Raw genomic sequence first — 14,577 nt, 5'->3', positions numbered from 1 at the left:
CACGGAGTGAAAAGAGCCCATTAAGCTTCCTCGCGTCATCGACGGGATTCGAACCTGTGTCTTTTCCACCCGGTGTAGGGGTGGACGGTGACGATACCACTGTGCTACACGCGCATGTGTATTTTTTTTTTTTTGTATTGTATGTGCTACCGCGCATTTGAATTTTTTTTTTTTTTTTTGTATTGTATGTGCTACCGCACAGACGATTCCCAGTATCCATCCACTCCACGAGGATGCGGGCCACAACTATACAAGTACTGTACTAAATGTATTATTACTAGCACATGCCATGTGAACATCATCGACGAAAAGTACTCAATCCTCTGTGGGAACAATTCCTTGTCCTCGTGTGCAGCACATTTGATAGGATCGCCGTCCTCCCCACACCGGGTGGAAAAGACCGGAGTTCGAGTTTCGTCGATGACGTGAGGAATTTTTATGGGCCTTTTTCACGACGTGGCTGAGTTAGTCGGTCTCAGGGGATTGTAGCATGGTTTTTCTCCCGGAAACTTGGATTTTCGTCTAGCAAACAGAAAATCGATCTCAGAACACACGCAATTTACAGACAATATACAACGAGCCAATGGCCTTAGTTGCTGATGCTTCTAAAACTCAAAATCGACCATTAAATTTTGGGATGTGGAAGGAATTCTTTTGAAAGACTACGTTTCACATGAGAAAACCATCATCACTGGAGACGCTACCGTTATCAACACTTTAAGAAAGACCATGAAGGAGCAGAGAAGAGGGAAATTGACTCGAGGTGTTTTGTTCTTCATGATAATGCAGTGTGCCGACCGGGCTTGCCAGGTGGGTAAAGTGCCTGCCTGGCAACCCAAAGGTCGCCGGTTCGAATCGCGCCTCGGGCTTGGATCACAGTAAAATGCAAAAACCTTGGGGGGGGGGGTGCATTATGGCCACAGAAGCCGATGCGCCAACAACTAACAAAAAAAAAAGCAAACAATGCCGTGTAAAAAAAGTTGTATAAAGCTATTGCTGCTCTGAGAGATTGCAGGTTCCAGGAGTTATAGCACTCACCCAGTTCAGACTTGGCCTCCCAGTGATTATTTCCTCTTGGAATGTGAAGAAAATCTGACTGGCATCGATTTTCAAATGATAACAATTTCAAGGAAACTGTAAATGCTGTTTTTTCAGAATATGGAACAAATGCATTTTTCCCCCGGCTATTTCCTCTTTACCCTCAAATTGGAGGACACGTGTTGAACCCAAGGCGATATTTTATGGAAAAAATTAGGCTATGTTGTTTATTACTGAGGTAGACAATTTTTAGAATAAACTTCAGATGTTTTAGCTCAAGCTGATTTACTTTTGTAATTATAAAAGAGCAGGTATTGTTATGTTTGTGTCAGCGGTACACTTTTAACTTATAATGGTATACTCACTCATCCTGTACGGCAACAACTCCCACAGCACAGTCCCTTGTGGGAGGGAAAGGACAAAATTGTGATGGCTTTAAAATTGTATTATCTTTCCTGCCGTCTGCGAGGGTTACTGCAGGAAGTACAATGTATATATACACCTATGAGCCAAAACATTATGACCAGCGAGTTGTTATGCAAATTGAAGCAACTGCAGGTGAACTGCAGCACGGTTCAGGACATGGTATAAAAAACACCCGATACTGAGTTCCATTAATCAGTGTTACTCTTGTTCTTCAGATGGGAAAGGCAGCTGACTTATGTGAGTTTCACAAAGGCTAAATTGTAATGGCCAGACAACTGGGGCAGAGCATATCAGAAACGGCACGGCTGGTGGGATGCTCACGGTCAGTCGTGGTTAGTACCTACCGAAAGTGGTCCGAGGGAAAACCCACGAACCGCCTGCGAGGTGTTGGACGATCACGGCTGATCGATGCTTGAGGTGAGCGAAGGCTCTCCCGGATGGTATGTGGCAACATGAGGGCGACTATAACGCAACTCGCCGGTAATTGGAATGCTGGTGATGGGAATAATGTGTCACAACATACACAGTACATCGAACCCTGCTGAAAATGGGGCTGCGTGGCTGCAGGCCGCTCCAAGTGCCCATGCTAACCACGGTTCACTGGCGACAGCGCCTACAATGTGCACGCGAGCATCGAAACTGGACCTTGAGTGATTGGAAGAAGGTCGTCTGGTCCGATGAATCTCGTTTCCTGTTGCACCACGTGGACGGCCGAGTGACCCGGGTAATGATGGTGTATGGTTGCACCATGGGATGAAAGTTAGCCGGTGGCGGCGGTGTCATGCTTTGGGCAATGTTCTGCTGGGATATCCTGAGTCCAGTCATCCATGTGCTGGGCACTCTGACGTCTACCACATATTTTCTTCTGAATGAATGTCCCACTGATTTTCTCTGGGGACTTCTTCTCTGTTGACCCTGTTTCTTCCTATCTTCCTGCCCCCCAGTCTTCAATTAAAATTTAGTCCGAACCAAAACTTTTTTGCCAAATATTGGACCTCTTTTCTTGCTCAGCGCCATCCCCTTGCAATAGAATTTAAACTGCGTGTGCGCGTTTTTTTAAGGTCCTAGTCACTGAAATCTCAGGAAACTAAGTGGCAGGACCTGCCGGAGTGAACTTAGAATACTGGGTACCTGGTCTGCCTCCACGGGGCGAAAGTGGGGCCTCAGGAGAGGTCTGGCAGCTAAATGGCCAGAGGAACAATGGTATACAACACCACACTTAAACATTATCCACACACCTTTTAATTCTCTGGCCATACTGTATCACCTGACAATGTAAACTACGCGGAGATGGGGGAACTCCTGGTGTCTTTTGACCCCAAACACACTTGACACTTAAATATCATTCCTGACCTGGTGCACCCTTTCATGGCAACGGTCATCTCCCCTGGCGGTACCGTCTTTCAGCAGGATAATGTACTGCCCGGATCGTTCGAGACTGGTTCGCGGAACATAAGGAAGACTTCCAGGTATTGCCCTGGCCTCCAAATTCCGCAGACATCAATCTCATTGAGCATCTGTGGGGCTTGTGTTGGAACAGCAACTACGATCTGCGGAGTCTCAAGACACATTTAGAATATCTTGTAGCGTCCATGCCTCGCCGGGTACAAACTATTTTGGCTGCACGTGTAGGACCAACATCATATTAGGTAGGTATTCATAATGTTTTGCCTCATCGGTGTAAAAGTATCTCTCTGTGTGGAACTTGCAACTTCACTGTAACTACGTTTATATCAGCGCCGAGTTAATAATGGACAATTACGTTTTTATACCGTTGTACGGATTAGATTGAGAAAAATGTCTGCCGGTAATTATATATGCTGCTCCAGGACTGCAGCCAGTTCAACTCATTACATGATTACGTCTATCTGTTACCTTAACTGACATGATTTTCACACGACCACAGATGCTGGTGGAGCAGTTCAGCTCAATTTCTTAGTGACATCCTCCTCCTATATTCGGTGACGAATCCTATTCGGGACACGTGTCTTTTAGCTGTATAACCTGTGTAGCCACAGGCCGATTTGTCTGGGCGAAAAATACTTAAAATAATTAATGGGGAAAAATCCAGCCTTCTCCGCCTGAGACTGCCTAAATATAGCCCCAATTGAAGAGGCCTGAAGAATTCCTCCAGTTGTAGACGGGTATCAAACTCAAATTCTCCAAACGATTATTAGGCAGCGATATATCGTCCCGACTAAACTGCAATGGGGGGCGTTGTCTTAGGAGTTGTCACTTGTAAGGAAAAGCTTGTTAATTATCCAGTCATTTGAAAAAAATGTTAGTCAACAGTTGTTGAATGGGAGCTTTGATATGGGGAAGAACTTCATCTTTCATGAGGATATTCTGTAAACAAGAATGCAAATGTGAAGTTCAGTAATAATGAATGACAGTTTATGAAACACCGACCAGTAGCACACACCAGTCATCAAGTAGCATATCAGAGGGCCGGTTGATAAATGGTCTTTAAAAAATATGAAGCAGAAACAAAACTTACAGTAAAACCACACCACGCAGACTTTTTGAGAGCACAGGATTTTTTACTAGCCAGCCAACAGATTTTTCTGCACACTCAATAGTTCTGAGAGTAGTCACTTTCTCGATGTAGGTTGTTGTAGGGTTTTAGGAGCATCAGCGACTAACGACATAATGCTCCCTATATACTGTCTGTAAATTGCGTGCGTTCTGAGGTCGATTTTTTGTTTTGCTGGACGAAAATCTCCAGTTTTCGGGAGAAACATGCTACCCTCGCTTGAGACCGCCTAACTCAGCCACGTTGTGAAAAACGTCCTATAAAAATTTCCTCACGCCATCGACTCGAAGTCGGGTATTTTCCACCCGACATGTGGGAAGGACGACGATGCTACCAAGTGTGCAGACCAGGTACACACGACGGCACGCATGTAGCTGAAAGTGAGTTATCAGCTCACAATCTCATAGATCTTTAGAGACTGCAGGAATTCTCTAACGACCTCTCAGAACAATCTGTCTTGGCATAACCGCTTCTTTTTTGACGTTGTGCATATCGCTGCACCATCTGCATTTTGAACTACTTGCTTCTGTACTACAAAATGCAAGAACATCAGCAACAACGTTATCTTTAGATTTAAACCTCGGGGCAGCACGGATTTTAGGTTTCAAATTTAAAAATTGTTATTGTCAAATTGAAGCTTTCAATTTGGAAATCATGTTTCTAATTGCATTAGCAAAGCATATGCCAGTATCCCCTCGATACAGCTGCATTGCTTTGGTTTTTATTAAAATAAAAAGAAAGAAAATGCTTTTCCTCACGCTGACATCAGCGGTCTGTAAAACAATTCGCTAGTAAACTGGCGAATCATATCTGTCTATGTCATTAAATTTCCACTCTTTGAGTGCAAACGTTTAGTTTTGGGAACAAGGAGAAATTACAGGGAGCTAGATCTAAAGAACGCAGAGGTAGGGGAGGGCTTCAGCTCTATTGCTCTATGCCAGAAATGTCGAACTGTTAGCTAGCATGAGTGGACGCTTGGAATTGTGCATGAAAATTTTTTTCATTGAACGAAACTGCCAGTCAGCATTTCTATAAAGCTCTACAGCAGATACTAATAATTAGGTTAAGAAAATGTACCAATATTGCCGGTTAGTTACTTCTTGCACCCCATGTTGCGTCTGTATTTGCACTCGCGTTTTCCCAGCTGAAAACCACCCATTTAATGTAAAAATTTAGGTTTATATTTTCTATCCTCAAGAAAAACTAAAAATAGTACTTATATTTATTAAAACGTTTATTACAAGTTATACCCCACTACTTCTGTGCTCCTGTGTTGAGTGTGAGTTATTATTGGGTCAAAAGCGAATACACACCAATATGTATTTCGCATTGGCTCCATACATTGAATATTATTGGGCAACAGCTATCAATATGTATACAGATATAATCTAAATAAGATCTACAAGTCTAGAACGTACCAGAAGTCCTTCAAATTAGGTCTCAGTAGTAATGTATAAATTTCATTCCATTTTTGATGTAATAGTGTTAACTACTACGTCAAAATATGATATTCGTTTAAATTACATCTGAATTTCATATTTAAATGTATCATTGTTTTTTGGTGGAAATTGTAGAGCAGCATCGTCTTAATCGACGGAATGAAGGAAAGTTTTAATCACAGTTTTAATAACATTGTGCAATACACTCACCGTGATTGAGTTATTGGGATTGGAATTCGAAATATTAGGATATGCCTGCACATATAACATTCTTTGATGTGGCATCAGATATTTACTACTTAAGGTTATAAATAGCTCATTAGTTTTCTCTTTGCCCTCTACAAACAATGTTTCTTTCTTCGTAACCGCCCATACGCTGCAGTTATTTATCCTTTTCCTCTAAATGATGTGATGGACACAGCATTCCATTATCTGTTGTCAGGAAAGGTTTTTCTGTTTGGTTCTGGGCCTCTCTTTCTACCGATATTTGCAGGCTGTCCTGTTTATAGCAAAAGCAATGATTGCGATGTGATGAGATCAGATAAATGTGCGACCCCGTCTGCATTACACTTGTGGGAATGTCTCTGATGTAAGTAGAACCTAGATTACAGCCGTCATTCATCTTCGTAAACAGCTGTTTCGAAGAGACCGTATTGCGAGTCAAGAATCATGGCAAAAGTTTTGTTTCTTGTGCCTAGTATATCATTGATATACTGATTCGTTAAGCAGAGTTCATAAGATAATTTTATTTATGCCAACTAAGGTAGAGTGGTGATGTTTTGAAATTTGTTTGCAGAACTTATTATACAAGAACTGCTGAACATAAGTCGCTGCTCATCTGGTCTGCAACATTCAGGAGTGGTTCCAGAAGCATGGCAGTAACCTCTCCTTAGTTGTACAACTCGCACAGTCGTCAGATTCAAGCCAATAATAGTTTCTGAGCTAACGTTGAATGGAACATCAAGGCGTAGCGACCCGATTCCCTACACCTACAACAGATATTAAATGGGGTGGGTGACTTATTTTCATTTTTATTTGTGCTTTTACTATAAACATCAATAGAAAGTTATCGGCCCATTACTTTTTCATCTGAAATTTGGTTTTAGCCGTAATTTATAAGAAACAGAACGAAGAACATTCTGATAAAAGATATTTTTTGTTAGCCTTGGCGCAAAGGTGCCTTATAGGCACTGAGCATTCCTGGTAGTCTGCTTGGCTGAATGTAATTGGTTAGTGAGCACGTTTATTGCATAGTAAAACAAAAGCACACTTACAAAAATTATGATATTATCATTAGTAACTCGACGGTACCATCTTTTTAACAATTGCCAAACAGCCAGCGTTGCATAAAATGTGGTCCGCGTTGTTAGTTCTCCCTCAAGGCTGTAAATTGACCAATACACATCTCAAAACAATCACAACACAAACCACGTGTAAAAAAAAAAAAAAAAAAAATATATATATATATATATATATATATATAATAAAATTAATAATAATAAAATATGCTGCATGTAGGTATGCGAGAATGATGAGCGTGTGTCTATGAGTGTTAATGTTTGGTGTGTATGTGTGTGCGCTGTGGGGGGATTGTGTGCTTATCCCCAACTTGTTTGGCCGCTGAGGTATCCCATATCTGGGCCCTTCTTGCTGTTCCTGGCTATGACCAACTGCTGACGTCACTCTTCGAAGGCAGCGTGGCGTGGGATGTTGACACTGGTTCAGCTGGTCTGTACCAGTGTCAGCATCCCACGGTTACTTGGACTGCCATTTGGCCTCAACTGACGGTAAGTATACTCATAGCAATCCCTATGCATCTACATTCCTCCTACCGTAACAAACTACTTCGCCTGGTGAATGCTACCACCACATGCACTTTAATCTTCCCTTACCAATCTCCCCCTGCAGGAGCGCCCTCCTATCCCCTATACTTCATCGCCTAGTGGAAGTCTCTGTCATCCACTGTCTTTGCCTCCACACTAAGACTGTCATCCCCGCGCTCCTTTCCAATAAAAAAAATATTATTTTTTTTAATTGGGTCGTCCTTGGCAATCTCAGGAGATACCGGGGGTTCGTTTCGCCAGAGATTTCACTCCCTACTGACCTGATTCACCTCCCCGCGGCGATGGGCGGTAATTAGGGGACCGTGGTGTTCCACGAGCCCCTAGGCCAAGAGGCCAGATGAACTACATAACAACATAACCTAACACTAACTTGACACAAACACTCACTGAATCCACACTATCTGGCCTTTACATAGTTTGTATTGCGTCTAAAAGTTACTATGCGGAGTTGAGGGAGACTCCCGGTGCCGCTTGACATGAAATGCTATACTGCACACTATTACCACTTAAGGTCTTAACTTGTACTCCCCTTCCAAGGCTATTCTGGTTCTGTTCTGGTTTTTGTGTGGTGAAATCTGTTTTAGTATCTCACAACTAGTTACGTTTGGCTTCCTGGATTTCCTCGTTATTCTCGTAGTGCTGACTTTTTACATTGACCTTTCAAGAACCCAAAACAGGTGGCAGGGACAAGTTTATTGAAATTAAGACACTAAAAAACATAACACTCCTAAAAAAATAATAAGTGAAATACTTAAATTAATAAGTGTTATAAAAGATTGTTATGATGCATGCTAATTTTACTAATGTGATAACAACACAGCAGTTCATTATGAATATGTTTGCATGCGTAATCCATACGTATGCTTAAAAATTAAATTTCAACTAAATTGGCACATAGTCCCAACCGCATGAAAAAAAAGAAATGACACGCTCTGAGGAATGGCTTGCTGTGCTGCTTGCAGAACATTCATATTGATGGCGGCAGATTTAAATGTTAGACAGCCTTTTTAGATCATCCCATAAATATCCAATTGCGTTAATACCGGAGTGTTTGCCGGTCATTGGAAGGAGAGCGAAGTCTTCTGAATATTAATCAAACTGACATGAACAGTATGTTGCCTTATCCTGATAGAAAACACCATCTGTGTTGTAAACAACAAAAATAAGCACAATAAATAAATTTCTGTTTATTCGGAAGATGACTGAAGCCACAAGAGTTTACACTTTAATTTTGTCAGTATATTGTACATATGAAATTAGGATATTAAGGGCAACCAGACGCTATTAATTTATTTATATTTGGCGCCACAGTTCACAATAAGCCTTGCAGTTTTTGGTACTTTCTATGATCTGAAATCCGCAATCAATGGGATCACTAGACCACGACCAGCCAAATAAAGTACCATTTTCAAGTAGTAAGAATATGTTTATTTTCATCACTAAACAAAATATACCCGCTTTTAAAGATATTTTTTGTTAAACTAACAAACGCACCTGAAATACAGCCATCTTAGTTTCTAGCTTAGGTGGGTCTCGTTGTTTTCTGTGATATTGAATCAGGCTGCGATGTCGTTGTGCATGTATACTCTTTTAAATTTTGTTTATGAGGCTAGTCGCACAGCTATCACGAACTAATTTTAAAATAGAAAGAATTTTGTATTTAAAAGTCATTGTCATGTGCATTACTATAAAAAAAAAAAAAAAAAAAAAAAGGTACCAGTATAATTTTATAGTCTACCATAAAAAAAAAAAAAATTGAGCTCAATGACAATTCTCAAGTACGGCCAACAAGCGTTAGTCATAAAAAAAAAAAAAAAACCAGAAAAATCCTGTACCATGTTATTATTGACAGTATGATACAGTAGGAAACGAAACAAATTGATCGTCACGGCCAATGGCCATGGTCAAAGAATGGAAGACATAACTCCCTTAAAACAATTTGACATTAAATTTTTCATGCGGTGTGTCAGGCGGCTAGGGAGGCACATATTGACCTGTCCACGATATATAGGACCTTTGCTAGTAGGGTACAAGACGATGGTTAGCCATCGTTAAGAGGAGATCAATGGTTATCATAACTGTCCTCCTACTCTGGGTGGATAAGACCTAAGTTCGAATCCCGTCAATGACATAACGAATTTTTATGGGCCTTTTTCACAGTGTGGCCGATTTTAGTCGGTCTCAGGTGAGGGTTGCATGGTTTTTCTCTTGTAAACTTTTTTCTTCCAGAAACCAATCGAAGAACACATACATTTACAGATATAATATACTGACGCCTCATAGAGTTTAGTTGCTTTGGTGCTTAAGATACACCTAAAACCAGTGTGGCAGAAGTAATGAGTTTGACTAAGTTCAAAACGGAATTAGATGGATACCTTGCGGGAATAAAAATAGTCTATTTTATTGTATTATTAATGTACAAGTAGGGCACAGCCTAGTTGAGTTTATTATTAATGTTTTGTTTTGGCCAATTCCAAAAAGTTCGCTTTCTTGATTCATTTGACTATTAGTATATCTACTTTAAGATACCACATGTTTATGAAGAACGGCTTATTTTGCTTTCTATTATACATTTAGTGGCCACTTTATGAGGTACACCTACCCTTTCATGAAATGCTTTTCTTCAGTAACAACATCACATGTTCGTACCATGTGATATAAAGAGGGTGGAAAGATACTTAGGGATGCTCTATATCTGCAGTTCAATGCGAGAATAGGCCAGACGAAAGATTTGGGTGACTTTCGGCTTAGTCGGCGCCAAACACGCCGGTATGAATAACTTGGAAACTGCAACCTGGTCCAATAACTAATAACATACAGCCAAAATGAGACTGAATTTGGCCTTCTATAGAGGCCTCCACAATCAGCAGATCTCAATTCAAATGAGTCCCTTTGAGATGGAATGGACTGAGCTCTTTGTAGTAGAGATCCGCAAACATCCAATTTGCATCAAAGCTGTGTAAAATCAGTTTAATCAACATGGACCAGCATCACTGTGGCAAGCTGTCGACACCTCATTGAGGTGTCGACAGCTCATTGTTATGCCACGACGTTTTGAAAACTAAAGGGGAACCCATCGCTATTAAGTAGGCGCTTCTAATAAAGCGGCCACTCAGTGTAGTTAATTTTAATACAGTATTATTGTTAAGTTTAAACTTCATTTCAATGTTTGATTTGCCTTTAAAGAACAAATACTCAAAGACTGTGTTGACCAACACGTTCGTGAAGTCAACTCAGTGCTGGTTGGTTGAACTTCATCCATCTCACCAGCTGGCCTTGTTTATTGGGATCACTAAACAGCTGTATTTTTAATACTACAACAAAAGTCACATATAGGATTTGATCGTTTTGTCCAAATACAAAGAATGTTTAAAAACACCACAGATCGCTTCTTATATATTATTTAAAATTTAAATACAAGATGACTACAGTTCCGATTAAGGATGATCGTGTGCAGCAGTTATAGCGTTCACGGTGTCGATGAGTATTCCCGTGTAAGCTGCTTTATGAGATCGTGAGATATCACTTGGGAAAGCAGTCTTGTTGTGCAACTGCACCACTCTGTTACACAATAGCTGTCTACAGCTAACTCTCTGCCCACTCTCTAGGTGATCACATTCTTATAAGAGTTTTTCCACACTTCTGCAAACGTGATAGACGAATGAAAACGATAGAAAATACTAAGGGGTAATGTTGCCCTAATGATCACAGTCCACGCCATAAAGCCATAGAATCCTAGCTGAACAGGGCTTGCTTCTGACTTTTGCATTTCAAATGTGTAAATGATCCAAAGAGTCAGGTTTCCCATCATGAGAAATGCTACTACTTGCCTTCCAGGTTTCGTCTGATCGTGTTCTGGAAGATAAGTTGTCCGACATGTGATTTCAGCTAGGAAAAGGGACTGTAAAGTTACCTGGATAATAGTCAAGCAGCTAGTAATCATCACCAGCAGGTTGGGAATATAGTCCTTGCGGGACAATGTCCCAGCAATGATGCTAAACATGGCATATACATAAAGACCATATGCTGCAACCGTTAGTAAGATGTCTCTTAAATGGTCTCTTCTGTCTGAATGAAAACGCAAAGCCTTTATCCTGAAGAAGCCAATTATGATTGTAAAAATTGTTAGAACCGTGATGGCACTATGGGACAGGTCAGACATGTAAATAGCCAATAGGCTGTAATGCTCATTTTCGATCAGCACGAAGAATACAATTAAACATATTGTTGCCATGACAAGAATTAGCAGGCCAAAGAATAATCCTTTGCTGGAACCAGCGCAGTTCATTTTGGGAAGGGCTTGAGTGCTGGATGCACGCGAAATGCCATCATCACTAGGTGACTCCACATGGAAGACAGGATCTTTACCAATGTTTTTCCACATAACGTAAAGGACTGCAGCTCCTATTAAACTGTACTCCACGATGAAAGGAAATAGAAATGGAGACGAATCTGATACAATGGATCCCATAATATCCTGTTTCTGGCACGGATTGCTGTTATTTAAGGTAATATTCTCTGTAAAAAGAGAAAGAAAAATGTTAACACAAATATCCGTTTATCAGTTCAGAAAATTTTGTATAACTTTTGCATAATCTCTATGGTACATTATGTATAATTTTGTAAACTTTCATTCATTTAATCATTTAATTTTAAAATGTTGAACGATATTTTATAACATAATCATTATTTTTATTTGTATCATGAAAATAATTAGCCTGTTATTTTTATCAGTATGTGACAAAAATTTGTACTATAAAGTGCAGAACCAATGCTAAGTTTCATCTCTAAACATAAATTTTTGCGTTAAAAAGTGTAAATCGTGACAGCAACTAGTCATTATTACTGTATGACAGTAACCGATTTATAATTTATAAGCATATCAGGGCGCAAAAGACAATTTTTGAAGGGCAAGCCACATGCTTTAAATGCTAAACGTAGAGATAATAATTGCTAATTTTAATAACTTAATGAACTAACAACTTTTTTTTTTTTTTGGTAGTTATTGGTGCATAGGCTTCTGTGGCCATAATGCACCTCCCAAGGTTTTTACAGTACTTTAATCCAAGCCCGAGGCGAGAATCAAACCCGCGACCTTTGGGTTGCCAGGCAGGCAGGCACTTTACCCACCCGGCTAGCCCGGTCGGCGAACTAACAACTGCCTAAATGTGAATTATAAAGCCTTTTCTCTTATGTTTTTTTTTTTTTTTTTTTTTTTTGCTGTAATTGTTTTCAGTACTTGAAGGTGGCTTTCAGGGACTCGAAATAAAGTGTTTTCCTAATTTTAGCTCTATTTCTCTGGACAGTTCCATAAAAACTTCGGTATAAATATTCTCGTACTGCTTAAAATTGCATTTATTGACTGTCCAGCGCTTACAACTTGGAATACACGCTAATTATTACCTATTTTGTTTGATGCGACACTTTACCGAATGTTTTGAATATTCCTTCACTCACTGTAGCTGCCATACTAATATGCACGAAAACTTATTACGCATCCAAACATCTGATAATTTTATGCACATTGAATGTAAAAACTTTGCATATTATTTTCTATATACATTATAATCCCCGCAATGTTGCATAAATTACTATTGCGTATAATTCGTCTCAGCAGATGTAGCATTTAAAGGAACTGTATTATCTAGCGTACTAACACAACATAATTTCACCTCTCCCATAGATCGTAGTATTGCTTTTATATGCTGTGAATGGGTGTGTGTTTATCATTGAGAGAGAGAGATATAACTATACTATATTTACATATATATTTCTAAACCCCATCGTGATGTTTGTTTGCCCATTTGGTGGACGTTTTCTCGCAACGTCATGTATAGTGGTGATATTATGTGCTCAAATTTTAATATGTATTATTTCGGTTTTTTTTTTTTTTTTTTTTTTTTTCCCCTTGATGTGGTAATCAGAATATAATAAACAGGCTATTATACATTATAAAAACCGTTCTTGAATATTCAGGTTTGTTCACGACATTAGCCTCAGGTTTTGCTTCCACGAAGATAAATCATATTTTATGCGAAAAGCCCCAACCATGAATCAAGTTTATGATATTAGCCAAAATTGTATGAGTTAATTTTTTAATAAGAAATTTAAAATGCGTTTTCGCAGCGCAGATGACTTAATTGACATTGCAAATGGGGATGTTATAAGCATAACGATAACAGTTGAACCAGTAGTGCAACGATTAAACTCCTCTGACCGTGTGGTCGTCCCGGAATACAAATAGAAATTTTATTTTATGTTTATTAAAGGAGTTTCATGTGAATCTTTATTACTTCAGGCATACGTGATCAAATCACGTTTTTACTAACTTTTCTTGATTCTTTTGACAGAAAAAAAAAATGAACGAAGTGATATGAATAAGAAAGCATGTTACAGGGAAGGAAATTTAGTACATAATTAAATAAACTAAGCACCCAATGTTAAACTGGAATCTTATTTTTCACCTGTATTGCTAACGGCATTCTGTAATCCAAATATCACAGACAAGTCGATCACAGAATCCGGCATTCCTCCGAGTAAAGTAAACTTACTGTTCGCGTATGCGTTGTAGAAGTATACTAAATGTGTAATCATAGTACCTTTAACCTTTATAAAACGCATTCTTAAATGCCTGAATGCAGTTGATTTTTCAGAAACCTTTATTACCAAATTAACTCATCACAATACAGTACATTAAATCTTATCGGACGGTACACCAGGTTAGATCATATTGTTTGGTCCAAAATAATTTATTTGCTGTTGTGCCATAGCTAATACTGTACTTAAGACTTCCTAATAGCTCCACAGGTTGAAGGTAAAATCTTCAATAGTTCCTCCTTTATTTGCTTAACAAAATGGAGTTAATAAAATTTAATTACAGAGTGTCTACAAACTTCCTTTACAAAACTAAAACATTATTGTGAGAATTGCGTATATGAAACAACACTGAAACCACTTCCTAGTAATAGAACAGGGGTGGCCAGCTAGATGACTTTTAGGAGCCGCAATAGTGGAAGGCATATTGCAAAGAGCTACATAATAAAACGCTACGTACGTCCCCACGAGCCGATGGCTCCATCTGCCGTGCGTAGCATCTCTATGATAAAACGCTTTAGACGTACGTGTGGTTCAATCAGTTTTTACAGTGCAAGAGTTAATTTTTGTGAACATTATTAGTTTCTTTTTAAGTGAGACCCTTTAAAAGTTATGCTGCCTGTAAAATGTAAATATGAAGACGAGAAGGAGATTTAAGGCGGAGTGGGAAGAGGAATTTGATTTTGTGGAGAGAAACGGTAAA

The 14,577-nt window shown here is 39.4% G+C and overlaps 1 protein-coding gene across 2 annotated transcripts in view; it reads right to left on the bottom strand.

Annotated features, from left to right (window-relative positions):
• Positions 1 to 10,732: 10,732 nt before the first annotated feature.
• LOC150079676 (proton channel OtopLc-like) overlaps positions 10,733 to 14,577 on the bottom strand; it is a 114,246-nt gene continuing 110,401 nt past the window's right edge. For both annotated transcript variants that reach the window (XM_090384165.1, XM_090384164.1), the window contains exon 6: positions 10,733 to 11,798. In XM_090384165.1, the coding sequence (XP_090240291.1) occupies positions 10,885 to 11,798 (914 nt within the window). In that variant the 3' untranslated portion in view covers positions 10,733 to 10,884. The remainder of the gene's footprint in view (positions 11,799 to 14,577) is intronic.

The sequence above is a fragment of the Mastigoproctus giganteus genome, chromosome 10, assembly GCF_048544385.1.
Source record: "Mastigoproctus giganteus isolate SK-2022 chromosome 10, ASM4854438v1, whole genome shotgun sequence".
NCBI lineage: Eukaryota > Metazoa > Arthropoda > Arachnida > Uropygi > Thelyphonidae > Mastigoproctus > Mastigoproctus giganteus.
Note: the sequence above shows the minus strand (reverse complement) of the source record. Positions and strands in the feature narration are given on the sequence as shown.